The 14,390-nt window shown below is 26.7% G+C and overlaps 1 protein-coding gene across 4 annotated transcripts; it reads right to left on the bottom strand.

Moving 5' to 3' along the window:
- Positions 1-1,530: 1,530 nt before the first annotated feature.
- LOC114123669 (WD repeat-containing protein 7) lies at positions 1,531-14,089 on the bottom strand. Of its 4 annotated transcripts, none has more exons than XM_027986725.2 (29): positions 13,672-14,089; positions 12,365-12,567; positions 12,193-12,299; positions 11,957-12,035; positions 11,726-11,894; positions 11,466-11,659; positions 11,231-11,376; positions 11,064-11,154; positions 10,818-10,983; positions 10,675-10,757; positions 10,444-10,603; positions 9,895-10,118; positions 9,623-9,818; positions 9,376-9,545; positions 9,078-9,237; positions 8,659-8,796; positions 8,318-8,386; positions 7,824-7,916; positions 7,484-7,672; positions 7,169-7,427; positions 6,845-7,049; positions 6,599-6,697; positions 5,858-5,915; positions 5,564-5,788; positions 5,311-5,497; positions 5,019-5,136; positions 4,778-4,930; positions 4,511-4,693; positions 1,531-4,448 (listed from the first exon to the last, which is right to left on the bottom strand). In XM_027986725.2, exons 2-29 carry the CDS (start codon positions 12,527-12,529, stop codon positions 4,167-4,169), a joined length of 4,368 nt encoding a protein of 1,455 aa, XP_027842526.1. In that variant the 5' UTR covers positions 12,530-12,567; positions 13,672-14,089; the 3' UTR covers positions 1,531-4,166. The 4 variants fall into 4 exon arrangements, with proteins under 4 accessions (XP_027842526.1, XP_027842523.1, XP_027842525.1 ...); XM_027986722.2 differs by having other exon boundaries at positions 6,527-6,697; positions 13,672-14,088; XM_027986724.2 differs by lacking the exon at positions 8,318-8,386 and having other exon boundaries at positions 6,527-6,697; positions 13,672-14,088.
- Positions 14,090-14,390: the final 301 nt, after the last annotated feature.

Here is a 14,390-nt window from a genome sequence, read left to right as displayed (position 1 = left end):
AATATGTTTACGCCAATAATTTAATTTTTTTTCAATACCTATCAAAAATCTTTCTTTAATTACTTATCTATAATTGATTAAAATTAGTTAAAATATTTTAAAAATGTAAAAGTACAAAATTTGGTAATACCTATAGTTAAACGTTTTTGAAAATTTCAACTGTTTGAACTATTTATTATGATTATTTAGTTTTAAATTATAATAAAATAACAAAAATCGTTCATGGAAAAATGCAAACGGTGAATATCCAAGTCGTAAAAATTTTAAGTTTAACGATCATAATAAATTAGGTAATCTAACACTCCGGAAAAACTTTTTTTTTATTATACTATGTATAGAAATACAACACATAAGAGGAACTTTATATAAAATTTTCAAATTTTATTAGTGCGCGTTACTTATATTATTATTATTGTCATTTGTCAATATTACATTTGTTTATTAATTTAACCTTAACGTGTCTACTTAGTATCTACTTAATTATTATATTCCTCTTAACAGAATAGTTATTAAATAAATTGATGACTTATTATGAACAAAAGTAGGTACCTCGTACCTATACGAATGTTATTTTCATTTAAAATTCGATATTTCATATTTATTATATAGGTATTTACACATATTCATACTTAGATAAAATTTACTAAAATTTAAAAAAAATTTATTATACGCATATTTTATAACAATATATTTTTATTTTTAATTTATTTAATTTAATATACTTCAATTTTTGCTTCTTAATGATTTTTTTGTATAATCTTCCTATAGGTATTCTTATATATCAGTTTTTGTTTTTTTTTATAATACCAACATAACATCAAAGGTAATTGTTGTATGAAGTTTTGATAACTACTCATAAACAGCATTCGACTTTTCATTTTTAATCAACTTTAACAAAAATACACCATGGTATAGACACCGAAACACTGTAACGATTTAATTTCTCTACTAAATTTAAGTTTTACTGGAAAAGGCTGCGATAATTAGACACTAATTCAACTCACAACTTTTCCGCGTTAAAAAGGCTTCACGTTGCAAGTTTTGGCAGGTGCTTATTTATTAATTTATTAACTATTTAGAAAATCAATCTTACTTCTTACTTTCATTTAGACGCTATAAATTATGTATCTATATACGTATTACTATACGTATTTCGTATACTTATTCCTAACCAAGGTACACGCGACAAAGTGACGTTTACTTATTTCATGGTACATCAGCCGCCAAAATTCAAAAGTAGCAATGATACGGAAATCAACAAGAAAAATGCAAAGAAAACGTCTAAAGAAGCAATGGGTAGCTAGAATAAGACAGCACTAGTTAGAAATAGTTATTAGGGATAAAAGATTGGAGAAAAAGAGCAAACAATTAATGTGAGGAGGTGGAGGTAACAGTAAACACTCTTTTAGTGTTAAAATGTTAAGGAGAGAGAGATAAAGACGTTAAGGTTATATAATAATTTAAGCTTTATAAATTATGCTGAAATATACATTTGTAGTAGTGTACAGCAGAAAACATAGAATAGATAAATAAAATTTAAAGTGTGATTTATTATAGAATAACAAGTGTAATATATTATTGACACATATTTAAAAAATCTTAAGTTATGTGTTAGGTACGTAATTTTTTTCTTCTGAATTAAAATTCTAAACCAATAGGTACAATACTTTTTAATATATAATAATAAATAATAATAATAACTATTATGGTAATATTGTTAATGGTAAATACATATGACAAAATAAATAAGCACGACTCCCACACATTCAAGCTACTTAATAACAACACTTTTAACAATCCTTATTGATTAAATGAATAGCAACAGCATATAAGTATTAATATACTATATAGTGATATTTTGGAATCTTATGACCCAATCATGCAGTGGACATTAACAATGTCGTTAAAAGACTTATTTTAGTAAGTTCATCATTCAAATTAAGTTTATAATAATAATATATAAAACCTATGAAATATTTGAATGAAAAAAGAAGCTAAGGATAAAGTTATCTCGTTTGCTATCAATCATAATGGGGTTATGTACATTTTTAGGTGTTGTGTGATTATAATACCATTATGTTTATCAATAACAATTTAATATTTGATTAATGATTATTGTAACATAAAAACCATATGAAAAATATCATAATTCTACATATATATAAAAAAAAAAAAAAAAAAAAACAATTAAAAAACTGAACATATCACAAAGATTGCCACGATACTATTACATTAAAAAAAAATTATCTTTAAAACTATCACAAATTTACACTATTTTGATAAATTAGACAGAATAGAGTAGATTTGAAATGATCATTGACCTAAAAAGAAATGGAGTAATTGCAAAGAAGAAAGGCGAAAAACATTGTTAGAAAAAGATAGAATACACTTAAAGTCTTATTCACAGGATTGCATAATTTAGATATATTTGGTATGCACAGATTATCCCTATCAAACACTAGGTAACTTATGGCAAAGTATGTGGAATGCACAATTCATATATTAATATATTTAAAGTGGTGATACATCAATACATCATTGTCTACTTATTTATGAAATATAAAATAAATACATAATATTGATAACAATTTAATTTTATGTCAGATTAAAATAAATTGGATCTATTAACAAAAAAATCAAACATAAAACTTAACCTGTGCTTATTAAATGTTAATAATTATAAATAACTCAATATTTTATGTAATAAAATTAAAAACTGTGAAAAATATTTGCTTTGAAATGTTACTTGAAAAAAAGAAATGATTAGAAAAAAAATAATAACAGTAGATGTTAAAAATGTTCACTAATTGGAAATATTGTAAAGTTGTGTAAAAAGTTGCCCAAAAATACATCTTTGCTGTTTCAGTTCAGTTAATTAAAAACTTTTAAAAACCAAAAATGTCCACATTTTAAAATTTGTTAATAGAATTTAATATTTATGTATAAAAATTATTTTTTAAATTAATGATAAAATTTAAAATAAAAATAATAATTATAATAATTTCAATATTTTTAATATTAGACAATCATTTAGAATATTTTATAAATAATTTTCTATACCTTAATAACTCTACTTAATTATTGTATAAATGGTATTAATTTTCATTTCAATTTTATGACACATGGTTAATGATATTCAGTATATAATAATTAGGACTAAAATTTAAATGCAACAATATGTTTTTTTTGTGACTACTGATTATTGTTTTTGTCAGTTATGTCTACAAATCACTTCAAAAAGATGTAAATGATGCTGTATTTGTTTTGCATATTTTGGAAGGTTAACATGAAAAATACATGATCTATAGTATATTTCATTACTAAATGTTTTTACTTCTTGTGATAATGAAGGGCGTTTTAGTAAATATAAGAATACATAAATATCTAACAGAGGATCATTCAATTTTGAAAATTTAAAACATGTAATTGTTTTTTGTAATATATTTAAATAATGTTAGTCAAGAATAATATTTTATTAATTTTAAAACGTATCAATTTTTTTTTAATTTTATACTTCATATTTTTTGGCGTTTATGATATTATTGCATATTTTTGCATATATTTAGTAAGCTAATTGTATATTATACATTTTTTTATTGCATCTAAATCCTTGACCTAATAATAATAATTAATTTAAGTGACATACATTCTATATTCTATACTATAATTAAAAAAAAAAAAAAAAATCATCACATATGAGATCTATAATACAACTACATAATAAGATAACTTTAATTAAATAGAACAATAATAATAATAAATTAACATGAGGGATTACATTTTAAAAACATTACATAGCTGAAAGAAATCAAGATGTAAAAATATAATTGAATAACAAAATTGATGTCTAAATAGATAATATGATGTCCTAGTGGACTATCAAAATAAAATGGATCAATAATATGTAAACATTTGAAAGTTTGAACTAAAAAAAAAAAAAAAAACTTAAAAACTACAAAGACAAATAGGTATATAATAACAATAATAATGCATATAATAATATGCAGTTAAATACTAAATTAAAATAAATTGATTACACTATAATATTAAGCCAAAATAATAAAACCATTGAAAATGTATTGTTAGCAAAATCCTATCGATTTAGTGAAATTGTTTACATGATGAATGGAACAATACTTAATTTGTATTTAAATTGAATTTACAATTTAAATGACAAACGTAGTTTCTAAACCATCTGAAAAAAAGCGAACACTGCGGTTACTTGCCCAGTGCAACTTAATTTGCCGCAGTTGACTCGCACGAGTTGAATCCTTTTTCTGAGTGCTATATGACTTAGTGCATTTGGTTTGACTGTTGCCTAAACCAAACATACCAGTAGACGTTTGCCAGAAGGATAATTTATTTTCTGCTGCACTGTATGACACAAGGAATTTGCCATCTGGTGAAAATGCACATGCACAGATAGCTGCAGTGTGTGCATTAATGGTCTGAAAAATAAATTCAAATATTTAAAAGTAAACCTAAATTGAACAAAAAGTTAGCATTGAACCTGGCATTTGGACGATCGCAATTCATATAATGCAATTGTGCCATTTTTAGTACCAACAGCTATACGTCTGGATGTTGAACAATGGGTCACCTGGCTGAATTTGCTAATTCCTGGTGATATCTCAGATAGAGGACGAGTTTTTAGCTGTGTTGGATCAACACAATGCAGTATGATGTCCATTACCTGAGGAAAAAAACAATTTATCATTTTAAGACTATAATTGTAATTTCCTAACAATGGTAAGATTTTAAATTCAACCCAATTTACCTCGACTAATAAATCTGTCATTTCAACATGCATTTTATCAATTAAATGTTCCACAATAGATAAAATTTCTGGTTTTGCTCTATGCAAAACTGAATTACTTATAGCCATATTCATCGCTTGAGTATTCTGTTGCATACTATTGTAACGAGCCACCTAATACATATTTATTATAATTAGTAATATCTTTGTTTTAATTTAGATTTTATTTTTCTGATTAAATTAATAATTATGTACAACAAACCTCTCTGGCAATAGTTGTTATGAATACAGCAGGGCGGACATTTGCTATTGATATGAGTGCATGACGAGCAGTTCGGTATGAATCAGCAGAAGGTGTCAATGGTAACCCATAAGACATGCTAAAATAAATAAAATAGTAATGATAAATGTGAATACAAAAACATTATCACAGCTATAAACTCACTAACATAAATTTAATTTACTAAACTTACTCTCTAGATTTTATTATTTTTAATAGAAGTTAATCTTTGTACATCATTGTATAAACATAAAATTATTAAATACTTAATTACCTAGGAACCAGTTTATCATTGTCACAGCATAATTCTAATATCCCTAATAACACTTTGCTGACATCAAAATACGGTTCCCATACAGCAAAACCACGGCCAATTAAATCTACTGCTGCTCTTCGCAGTGCCATGTGAGCAGGCAATTTGATAGAGGACGGTGTTAAAAGCAATTGAGTTAAAGCCAAACCTATAATATTTAATAATAACATATAATTTCAAGTAAAATAATTAAAATCTTCAAAAAGAACCATACTTGTTAATCTTGATAAATTATTATTTCCTATGCCAAAACCTTCCACAATTGAACTTTTTCTTCTAACAGAGGAGGTTCCAGAATTTGAACGGCTTGATGTACTAACATTATCGGATGCATTAACTTCCTGGCCAAACTCAGCTCCCATCACACCCATCAAAATTACAGCTGTCATCTGTTTACGACGTAATTCACTTACAGATGATGGTTTTCTTAAACATAGATCTGGAATAATGAAAAAAAAAAAAAAAAATAGAAAATTACTTAGATATATGCAATGAAATAAATTCTAACCTTCTTCTTCATCGTCGTCATCGTCATCTTGAATGTTTGCAGATGATTCAGCATTTTCCTATAAGCCAGTAAAATTAGTTTTATAATTTATTTTATTAAAATAATTATGCAATAAAAATTTCCTTATTCAACAAAAATTTGTTTATATAATTTATATACACACATTAATAGTTAGAGGATTATAGTTAACTGAAAATAGCATAAATTTATTTCATATAAAAGCAATAGTTAGATTTTGAGAAATAACCACCCAAATGTATTAATTTTTTTCATATAATTGTGTCATTAAACTACATTATAAATGTATTGAAATTAAAAACATTATTTTTTGAGTATGAATGTATGATTTTCTTGCTAAATATAAGTTAAACTGATAATTAATTGTCTTTATAAAATATATTATATCATCACAATATTTATTGTTACAAAATAGATATTACAATAATTTATAAGTATATATTTATTATTTTAATGTTTAACTTAATGCATGTATGAATTATCAGAGCTTACTATAGTAGTTCATTCTATATATATAAAATTCATACTGTTCAAATAATGTAATTTATACAAATCTTATTAAAGTATTAAAAAAAAAAAAAACCTTAAAATGGTACATAAAAATATTAATGGTATGTGCACTTGTTAGAAGCATCAATAAGTGTTACTTACATTAATGTTTAGATTGGTTAAATTATTAGAGCTAACTGCAGTAGGTTTCATGCTACCGTTATTGTTGCTTACTGGTAAATATTGAACCCAGAATTCTACCAAAGTTTTACGACCTTTAGGTCCAATTCTTTCCAATTCAGCTAATAGCAATTCTTGAGCTGCTGTTCGCACCTAGGATTTAATAGTAGATTTGAGTTTATTAAGCATATTTGAAAATGTTTAAAAATGTATATATTTAATAGTTTTATATTCCTTAAATTAAATTATTAATAATAGTTGTTATAAAATAAATAAATTAGAATTTGTAACTATTTTTACCTCTAAACAATGATGTTGCCAACGGTGTGCCAACATTTCAATTTGAATGCGTTTGTAACTCTTTGAACCATGATTAACAACTTTTTCAGGTAATGATTTACAATGTAATGTTTTTAGTTGTGCCCATCCTTGTTTGATAAAAGCAACCTGTGAAGTACTTTGTTCTCCGTTTCCTTCCTCTGAACGACTTTTCACAGATTGTTGCCTTTAAAAATAAACAAAAATAATTGTTTAAAACCAAGTAAACTCTAACATTTAATTCAGTTACTGTTATGAATACTATTTTATCATGCTAGAAATGCATCAAACGTCATATTGTATTACCTTGAGAATGTGTTTTCAAGGAAACATGGAGCATTCATAGATATTAGTGTATTAGCTATAGCCACTATAGCAAGTAAATGCTGACTAGTTACTGTAGTGCTTACTTCCCAGTGAGTTCTTGCAGTAAAAAGCCTAGTCAGTAATTCAAGCCGAACCATTTCTGGTGGTAAATCCATCAACGGGCCATTGCTGGACTTGACATAATTATCTTCAAGATCAACACTACTTTGCCATGTAGGTAACAATAAGCTCATAAAACCTAAAAAAAAAGTAATAACACAATTATAATGTTTAGTTTTATTTTTTAAGACATACCTCCTTTTGAAATAACACCAAATGATACAGGAATCATTGGACGTAACAATCCAAGTTTAGTTTCACAAATTTTGTCTATTTCGAAATCTAAACCCCATGCGTATAATAATGACATCAACAATTGTGCAATCTCCATCGTCAAATTTGCACCACATACTTTACGACATACTACTCCGCTAAGATTCAATCCTAAGGATACACATAGTATATAAAAATAATATTTTATTTTCAAATAATAATGTATAAAAAATAATAAAAGTACCATAGATTTTTTCAAATAAAATACAAACTGTGTTAATATTATTAGTAAATCAGTTAAAGTTTAATAATACAAAAATACCTTTATCGTTAGATTTGCTATCAAAACCGTCAATAACAGATTGTAGTTTTGTTAGTATAGTTTCAGAACCATCCTTCCTTTTAGGTAAAATTCCTACAACAATATTATAATATTGACATCACAACACAAAATTGAATTTAATTACAGAATAAAAATATATTAAATACTATAACTATACAAACTATTCTAAGCAACAACTTTACAGGCAAGATAAAAGCATCTAATGCTTAAAACAATACTAAAATACATTTTTATAGATCATGAAAAATAATTTAATATTAAGGAAGTCTACAAAATTTTAAATATTTTACATGGTAATTTTAGTAATTTTTAAATCAATTATTTTTTATGAAACTATGAGATTTTTTTTAATTAAATAGTTTATTAAAAACAATACAAAACTAGTTCATTTTAATTTGATTAAAAATTTAATAACCAATTTTTGTATTCAAAGATACATGTAAAACATACATAAGGGTAGCATGCTCATTTACCATGTTTATCTTTTTCTTTCAAAATGCGTTCCATATTGTCGGCTTTGTCCTTAACTTTTCCAAAAAAGTCTTATCCAAAAGCAAGCATAAAATATTTCAGTATTATTTAAGATATAATTATAATTTATCAAACCCTTATGTTTAAAAATTATAATTATTCCATGATTTTTAGTTGCTTAAAATATGTACATATATTACAAAAATAAAAAATAACAATATTCAGGGGGTTATCTAAATTCTTGTTACTTTTTATGGAAAAAAAAAAACAATTGCAAAATTGCAAAACATCATTACATAATTCATTAATTGCTGTTAATGTTATATGTGATATGATAGTGTACCTGCAATTTTTTTATGAGCATCAGATGATACAGATTGTGTTAAAGCAGTTATTTTTTGAAATTCTGTTGCATTTATCAAACCCTGAGCTTCCATTGTTTTTGGTGACATCAACCCATACTCCTCACTCAACAGTTGAACTTAAATAAAAACAGATATTATATTTATAAGTATGAAACATATTATGATAAACATATACAGATATGTAAACAAAAAAAAATTCAGGGGGGGTTCATAAAAAAAAAATTAAGACAATCAATATTTATCGATGAATGATGATACAAATAAACTACACAACTATTATTTTTCGGAAAGTAGGAGGGATTGAACCCCTCCCCCCTTTTGTATACGTGCCTGAACATATAATGAATTTATACATTTAATTGCAAAGTCAATGAAAAACTTAAATGTAGTTACTGACCAACTAGTGCTTCAATATCGAAACATAAGATATGACATTCTGGATCATTAGGGTTAGTCCGAAGTCCCTGTACCATTAACGGGTAAGCTCTTGTCTTACTATGATCTATGCCATCAGAATGAGCTGAATGATGTAATTGTTGCAATTGATGTATTCCTCTCTGGAATAAAAATAAAATATTGTTTACACAAACAAAATTAAATTGTATTATTTTAATTATTTAGTACAAGCTTATACACAGTCTGGAATTAAGTACAATAAGAAAATGAGATAATATCAAATACTACAAATATTTTACCTGTGTTGCATGTTTAATAGCACTTATATTACGATGACGTAATCCTCTGAAGAAATGTACAGCAGGATTAGCTAGACCTGAATCTACTGTACTAGATATGGTTGTGTTTTCATCACATGCATATAGAACTTGCTCTCCACTAATTCCATGTAATACTCTATCCAAGTGACCTAAGTATTGTAATTTGTAGTATAAGTAATATAAGTAACAATAAAAATCATATTATTTAAAACAATTCAACAAGTACCAGTTTCCATTTGCCAAACATAAACAGTGGCATCAGAACAACCAACAATCATGAAATCATCTAAAGGACGCCATTTAATTGTAACAACAGGAAATAAATGTCTGGATGCTAATACCACACATTTACGTTCAGACAAACTTAACAAAGTAACGGAATGATCGCTTGCAACTGAGCAAATGCATTTCAATATTCTAGGCTGCAAATTAAGAAAAAAAATATTAATATTAATACAATAAGTACATAAATTCAAAGTTTTAATAAATAATACCAACATTAGCACATGTATTAGGTGGGACTAAAAGTTGTGTTATTTCCCCAGCATGAACACAAAATCTATGTAGCAATGTTCCAGCATATAAGTCCCACAAACATATAGCAAAATCTACACCTCCGGATAATAAATGAGACTTATCATATCTAGGATGCATATGATGTGGGTAGAGCAAACAATTGACTCGACCATTATGGCCCAGTAAAATCTGATGAGGTGGCCAGTCTAAAAAAAGAAAAAACAATGAGGTAGTAAATATTTTAATTTAATTTCTTTTACAAAATAACTTATCTATACTTTGAGAAGAGAAACTTTATTATTTAAAACAATTAATACTTTATTCTTATGTAATTTATGATAAAAATAATAATAGTTTAAAATGTTTATTTAAATAATAACTGACAATAATGATATAAATATAAACTTAAAACTTAGTTGTTAAGTTTTATAATATGATTCATACAATATTATATAATTTTATTATTTTATATAATATAATATTTTTTTTTCTAATTATTTTCTAAAATAAAAATTCTTGTTTTTGTACTACCTTTGTAATGTTGATGATTTCCATGTAATAATTGCAACATCACTGTTTGAGTTGCTGGAATGATAATGATAGAACCATCTTGACGACCAATGACTAAACGACTTTGACCTGCCAAGTATATACTAGCAGTCAACTTTATATTTGGAACATTTTCACAGTCCTAAAGTATTAAATTAATAAATAATATTGTATATTATACTGATAATAATAGTTAATAAAATTGATATTTACCAATTGGTTGAGAATTCCAACAGGATTGGGTTTCATAGATTCCCAGGCCTTAGATAAACTTGTACACACAAATGGAGAAAGACCTATACAATAAATATATTATAAATCTCAAAAATGTTAACTAAATTTAGTTAAATGCTGACCAATTAATTTTTTATGAGAATCATTTTCTTTTATAACTGATAGTTGAGCTGGAGAAAGTTCAGGAATTTTCCATATATTAACAGCTCCTTCTGAATCACCTCTTATCAATATTTTTCCATGCTGTAATGATTCATAAAAGCGAATAGCTGGAGAACAATATAAGTGCTAGAATATAAAATAAAATAAATTTAGTAATTTTTTTTCCTTTTAAAACAATAACCTCGATCTCAAATGTATAATATTACCGTATTTGAGGTTACTGATAATAAACTGTACAAATAGGGAATATCACCATCCTCAGCTTGCTTATGGAAATTTTTATTTTCAACGATACTACTATATAAAAAAATAAATAATAGTATTTAATAAATTTGCATAGTTCAAAACTTAAAAGACTGAATGAGATAACTACTTTGCTGGTAGTTTATATAGATAGCCTTTTCCATCATCTGTCCAAATAAGAACGCGATCAGGTGCTAAAAATTCTCCACCCAACCAACGTTCTCCTCTAGGTGCATAGACTGTACATAGAGCTGAGAAATCACCAGCATCATAAATCTATAAGTAAATACAATTAGATTAATAATTATTTTTAGTTTTAAATTAAATTCTGAATTGTTACAATAATTATAGATTATTATATTAACCTGCCAGCATTTTGAACAAACAATTAACACGGTTCTTTGATGTTGAGAACAGCAAGCCATAGTTAAAGCATTAAGGCATCTAATTTGTTTACTTTCATTTTCGAATACTGATATATCAGTAGGTCCATAATCTCTTGGCTCTAAAGTCCACACTTTTACTGTTCCCGTTGTAGTCAATCCCAAAACAACATCATCTATAACAATAATCATATTTGAATATTTAAAATTATTTCAGAAACTGACAATACTTTTACAATTACCTTTGCACGTATGAGGTTTCAATACATATAGAGCACTAATCCAGTCTGGATTGACACGTGATGATAGAGAAAAAATAATTTCCAATGTAAATGGGTTCATAATAATGACCTCAGCATAATAACCATTGCAGAATAAACGTACATCTTCTGTTCCAACCATACGGTAAGCCTATAAAAATATTTAATTGCAATTATCAAACAATTAATAACATTTCAAAAATAGGTGTTAACCTGAATATTTGTATGAATATAAATTGATTTAGTAACTTCTCTACATTTTCCGTCAACTATATCCCAAGTACTCATTTCACTAAAATCAATAAAATTTAAATCAGATAATAGATATTACATACAGGTAAAATTATACCAATAAAAGATTATTTATATATAAAATTATATATAGGTAAAGTACATTTTCTGATAAAATTTAACATTAATTATAAGTATAAATGTTAAATATTACAAACCCATTTTCTGATGAACTAACAAAGAATGCATTATCAGCAATAATACTGGCGTGTGCTAGGCATAGAACTGGAGCTGTATGACCAACTAGTAAACATCTTGGAGTCATCTAAAAGAAAAAAACATTAGTTATAATATTATATTATCTCATCTAGTGAACTTGTTTATTCAAACCTTTAAAGTTTCTGGAGATACTGCCCAAAGACATATTTGCCCATCATAACATCCAGTAACTAGCGTTCGCTGATCCGGGGATAAGTAAACACATGAAATGCAATGTGTTAAAGGAGTCTTACCCCATAAAACTATTGGAACTACTAAGCTAGTTCCTCCGGCCATTTTAAGTAATGTTTTCTTATTGCATTAGAAATATATATCTAAAATCAATAATAATTTAATTAAAAAACATGAACAATACTCCTGTCTATGAGAGAAGTAAATAGAATCCTAATTAAAACGTGTCCGAGTTGATTTACCACCCACCTATTTGAAGTATGGATAATGTTGGTATCAGTTGACATTGGTCATTGCTATAAATCTACATAGGCGATACGGTTTACTTTTCTTTTAGGCCAGAGAATAAAAAATAATTTAATATGAATACAAATTATAATATGTTTGTAGATACCTATTATAACTATAGATAATTTTAAGATAAATAGGTAACATTTTAATTGTTTTAACATATTAGGTAACTACCAGGCATATTTTTCAGTATATATTATGTTCAGTGGACACCACTAATAAGACTCATGAGTCATATTGAATCTTTTATCCATGAGTCTTATTAGTGGTGTCCACTGAACATAATATAATTTATTAACAGTTAACTGCTGTAGGTGTCGGTGTCAGCAGTCATTAGTCAACAACATATACAAATTTGAGAATTACAGATGACCACCAGTATTCATTTGGCAGTTAATGTGTTAATAAATCTATTTAATTTAATCTTAATCTTATAGGGTTTTATTTTAAACAAAACATGTTACCTAATAAAATATATAGTTACATCATTGAGAAATGATGCTTTCAACAAAGTTAACAAGAATTATACCAATAAAATATAACATAGCTTTTTAAAATATAATAATACAGGTTTTCTATCAACTAGTTTGTTACTATAATTCAATTTAACCCATAGATACTTAAACCATTAATATAAACCACGGCTATGTTTTTAAAAATTATTCATAAGACAATCAGTAATCTGCTGATTATATTTATAAAGAATTAAACAGACGAGTAGTAATATTATTTAGATAGGTTTTTTTGACAAATAAAAAACGACCATACAATGGTTTTAAAACAATTGTAGTGACTGACAAGCCAACGCCTAATTCACTAATATTTGCCAAAACAATCTGTTCATAATCGTTTTCGGGCCAAAGGATCGAGAACGAAGAATTCTAACAACAACAATAACGAGAACAGTAGTAATAGTAGTAGTAGTAGTAGTAATATTAATAGTTTAGTCAGGTTACCTGCTCAAAAACGATTTCTGCGGCGTCGCTCTAGTCGACGTTATTCGTGCGCCACATCTCGAGACGGAAATCAATTAAAACGGACGAGATAAATTACCGTGGCGAGACGATGATGATTACGACGGCGACGATTCGATCAATTACGTAGGTGCGTTTAACATGTACCTACCTATATTATTGTTGATATTGTACGCAAACGGACGGGCGCACAAAGTGTGAAACGATGTCACGATGATAAATATTTATTACTGATAACAACGGTAGTGCATTGCTTGTGGTATCTGCGTATTAAAAATCATAACGTTTTAAAATAATATTATGCTCGAGCACACGACAATAATAAATAATGAATGATGATATTATTATTATTCTAATGATGTACAAATTATTGTTGTAGGCTCTTTCGCGAGATTACGAAAAAAAAAAAAAACAAAAATGATAACGACGGCAATGATCGATAACGGTATCGCCCCGACCGTCGCCAAAGACTTAATAATATTATTATATGATAACACGGAGGACCCGATTGTTCCGCTGCCGACAGAACGTTTCGTCGGTGGCCCGTCAACCGAAACGTCTGTAGGTACTTTAATATAGCGATGTCGTGTAACTCCGATAGGTACATAATATTAATAATACGTATTTTATTACTTATTAGGCATAATATAAGATATTGCTTATATTGTAAAAGCTGCCAAACACTAATTAGTCGGTTTTAA

Source organism: Aphis gossypii, chromosome X (genome assembly GCF_020184175.1).
Source record: "Aphis gossypii isolate Hap1 chromosome X, ASM2018417v2, whole genome shotgun sequence".
Classification (NCBI taxonomy): Eukaryota; Metazoa; Arthropoda; class Insecta; order Hemiptera; family Aphididae; genus Aphis; species Aphis gossypii.
The sequence above is the reverse complement of the archived record's forward strand: the minus strand, read 5'-3'. Positions and strand labels throughout refer to the sequence as shown.

Coding starts and splice junctions, on each gene's coding strand:
- LOC114123669 (XM_027986722.2), bottom strand. CDS start 12,529: ATGGCCGGAGGAACTAGCTTAGTAGTTCCAATAGTTTTATGGGGTAAG. Junction 10,604..10,674: donor TTGGAATTCTCAACCAATTG/GTAAATATCAAT, acceptor TTAATACTTTAG/GACTGTGAAAATGTTCCAAA. Junction 6,698..6,844: donor GGCAACATCATTGTTTAGAG/GTAAAAATAGTT, acceptor ATTAAATCCTAG/GTGCGAACAGCAGCTCAAGA.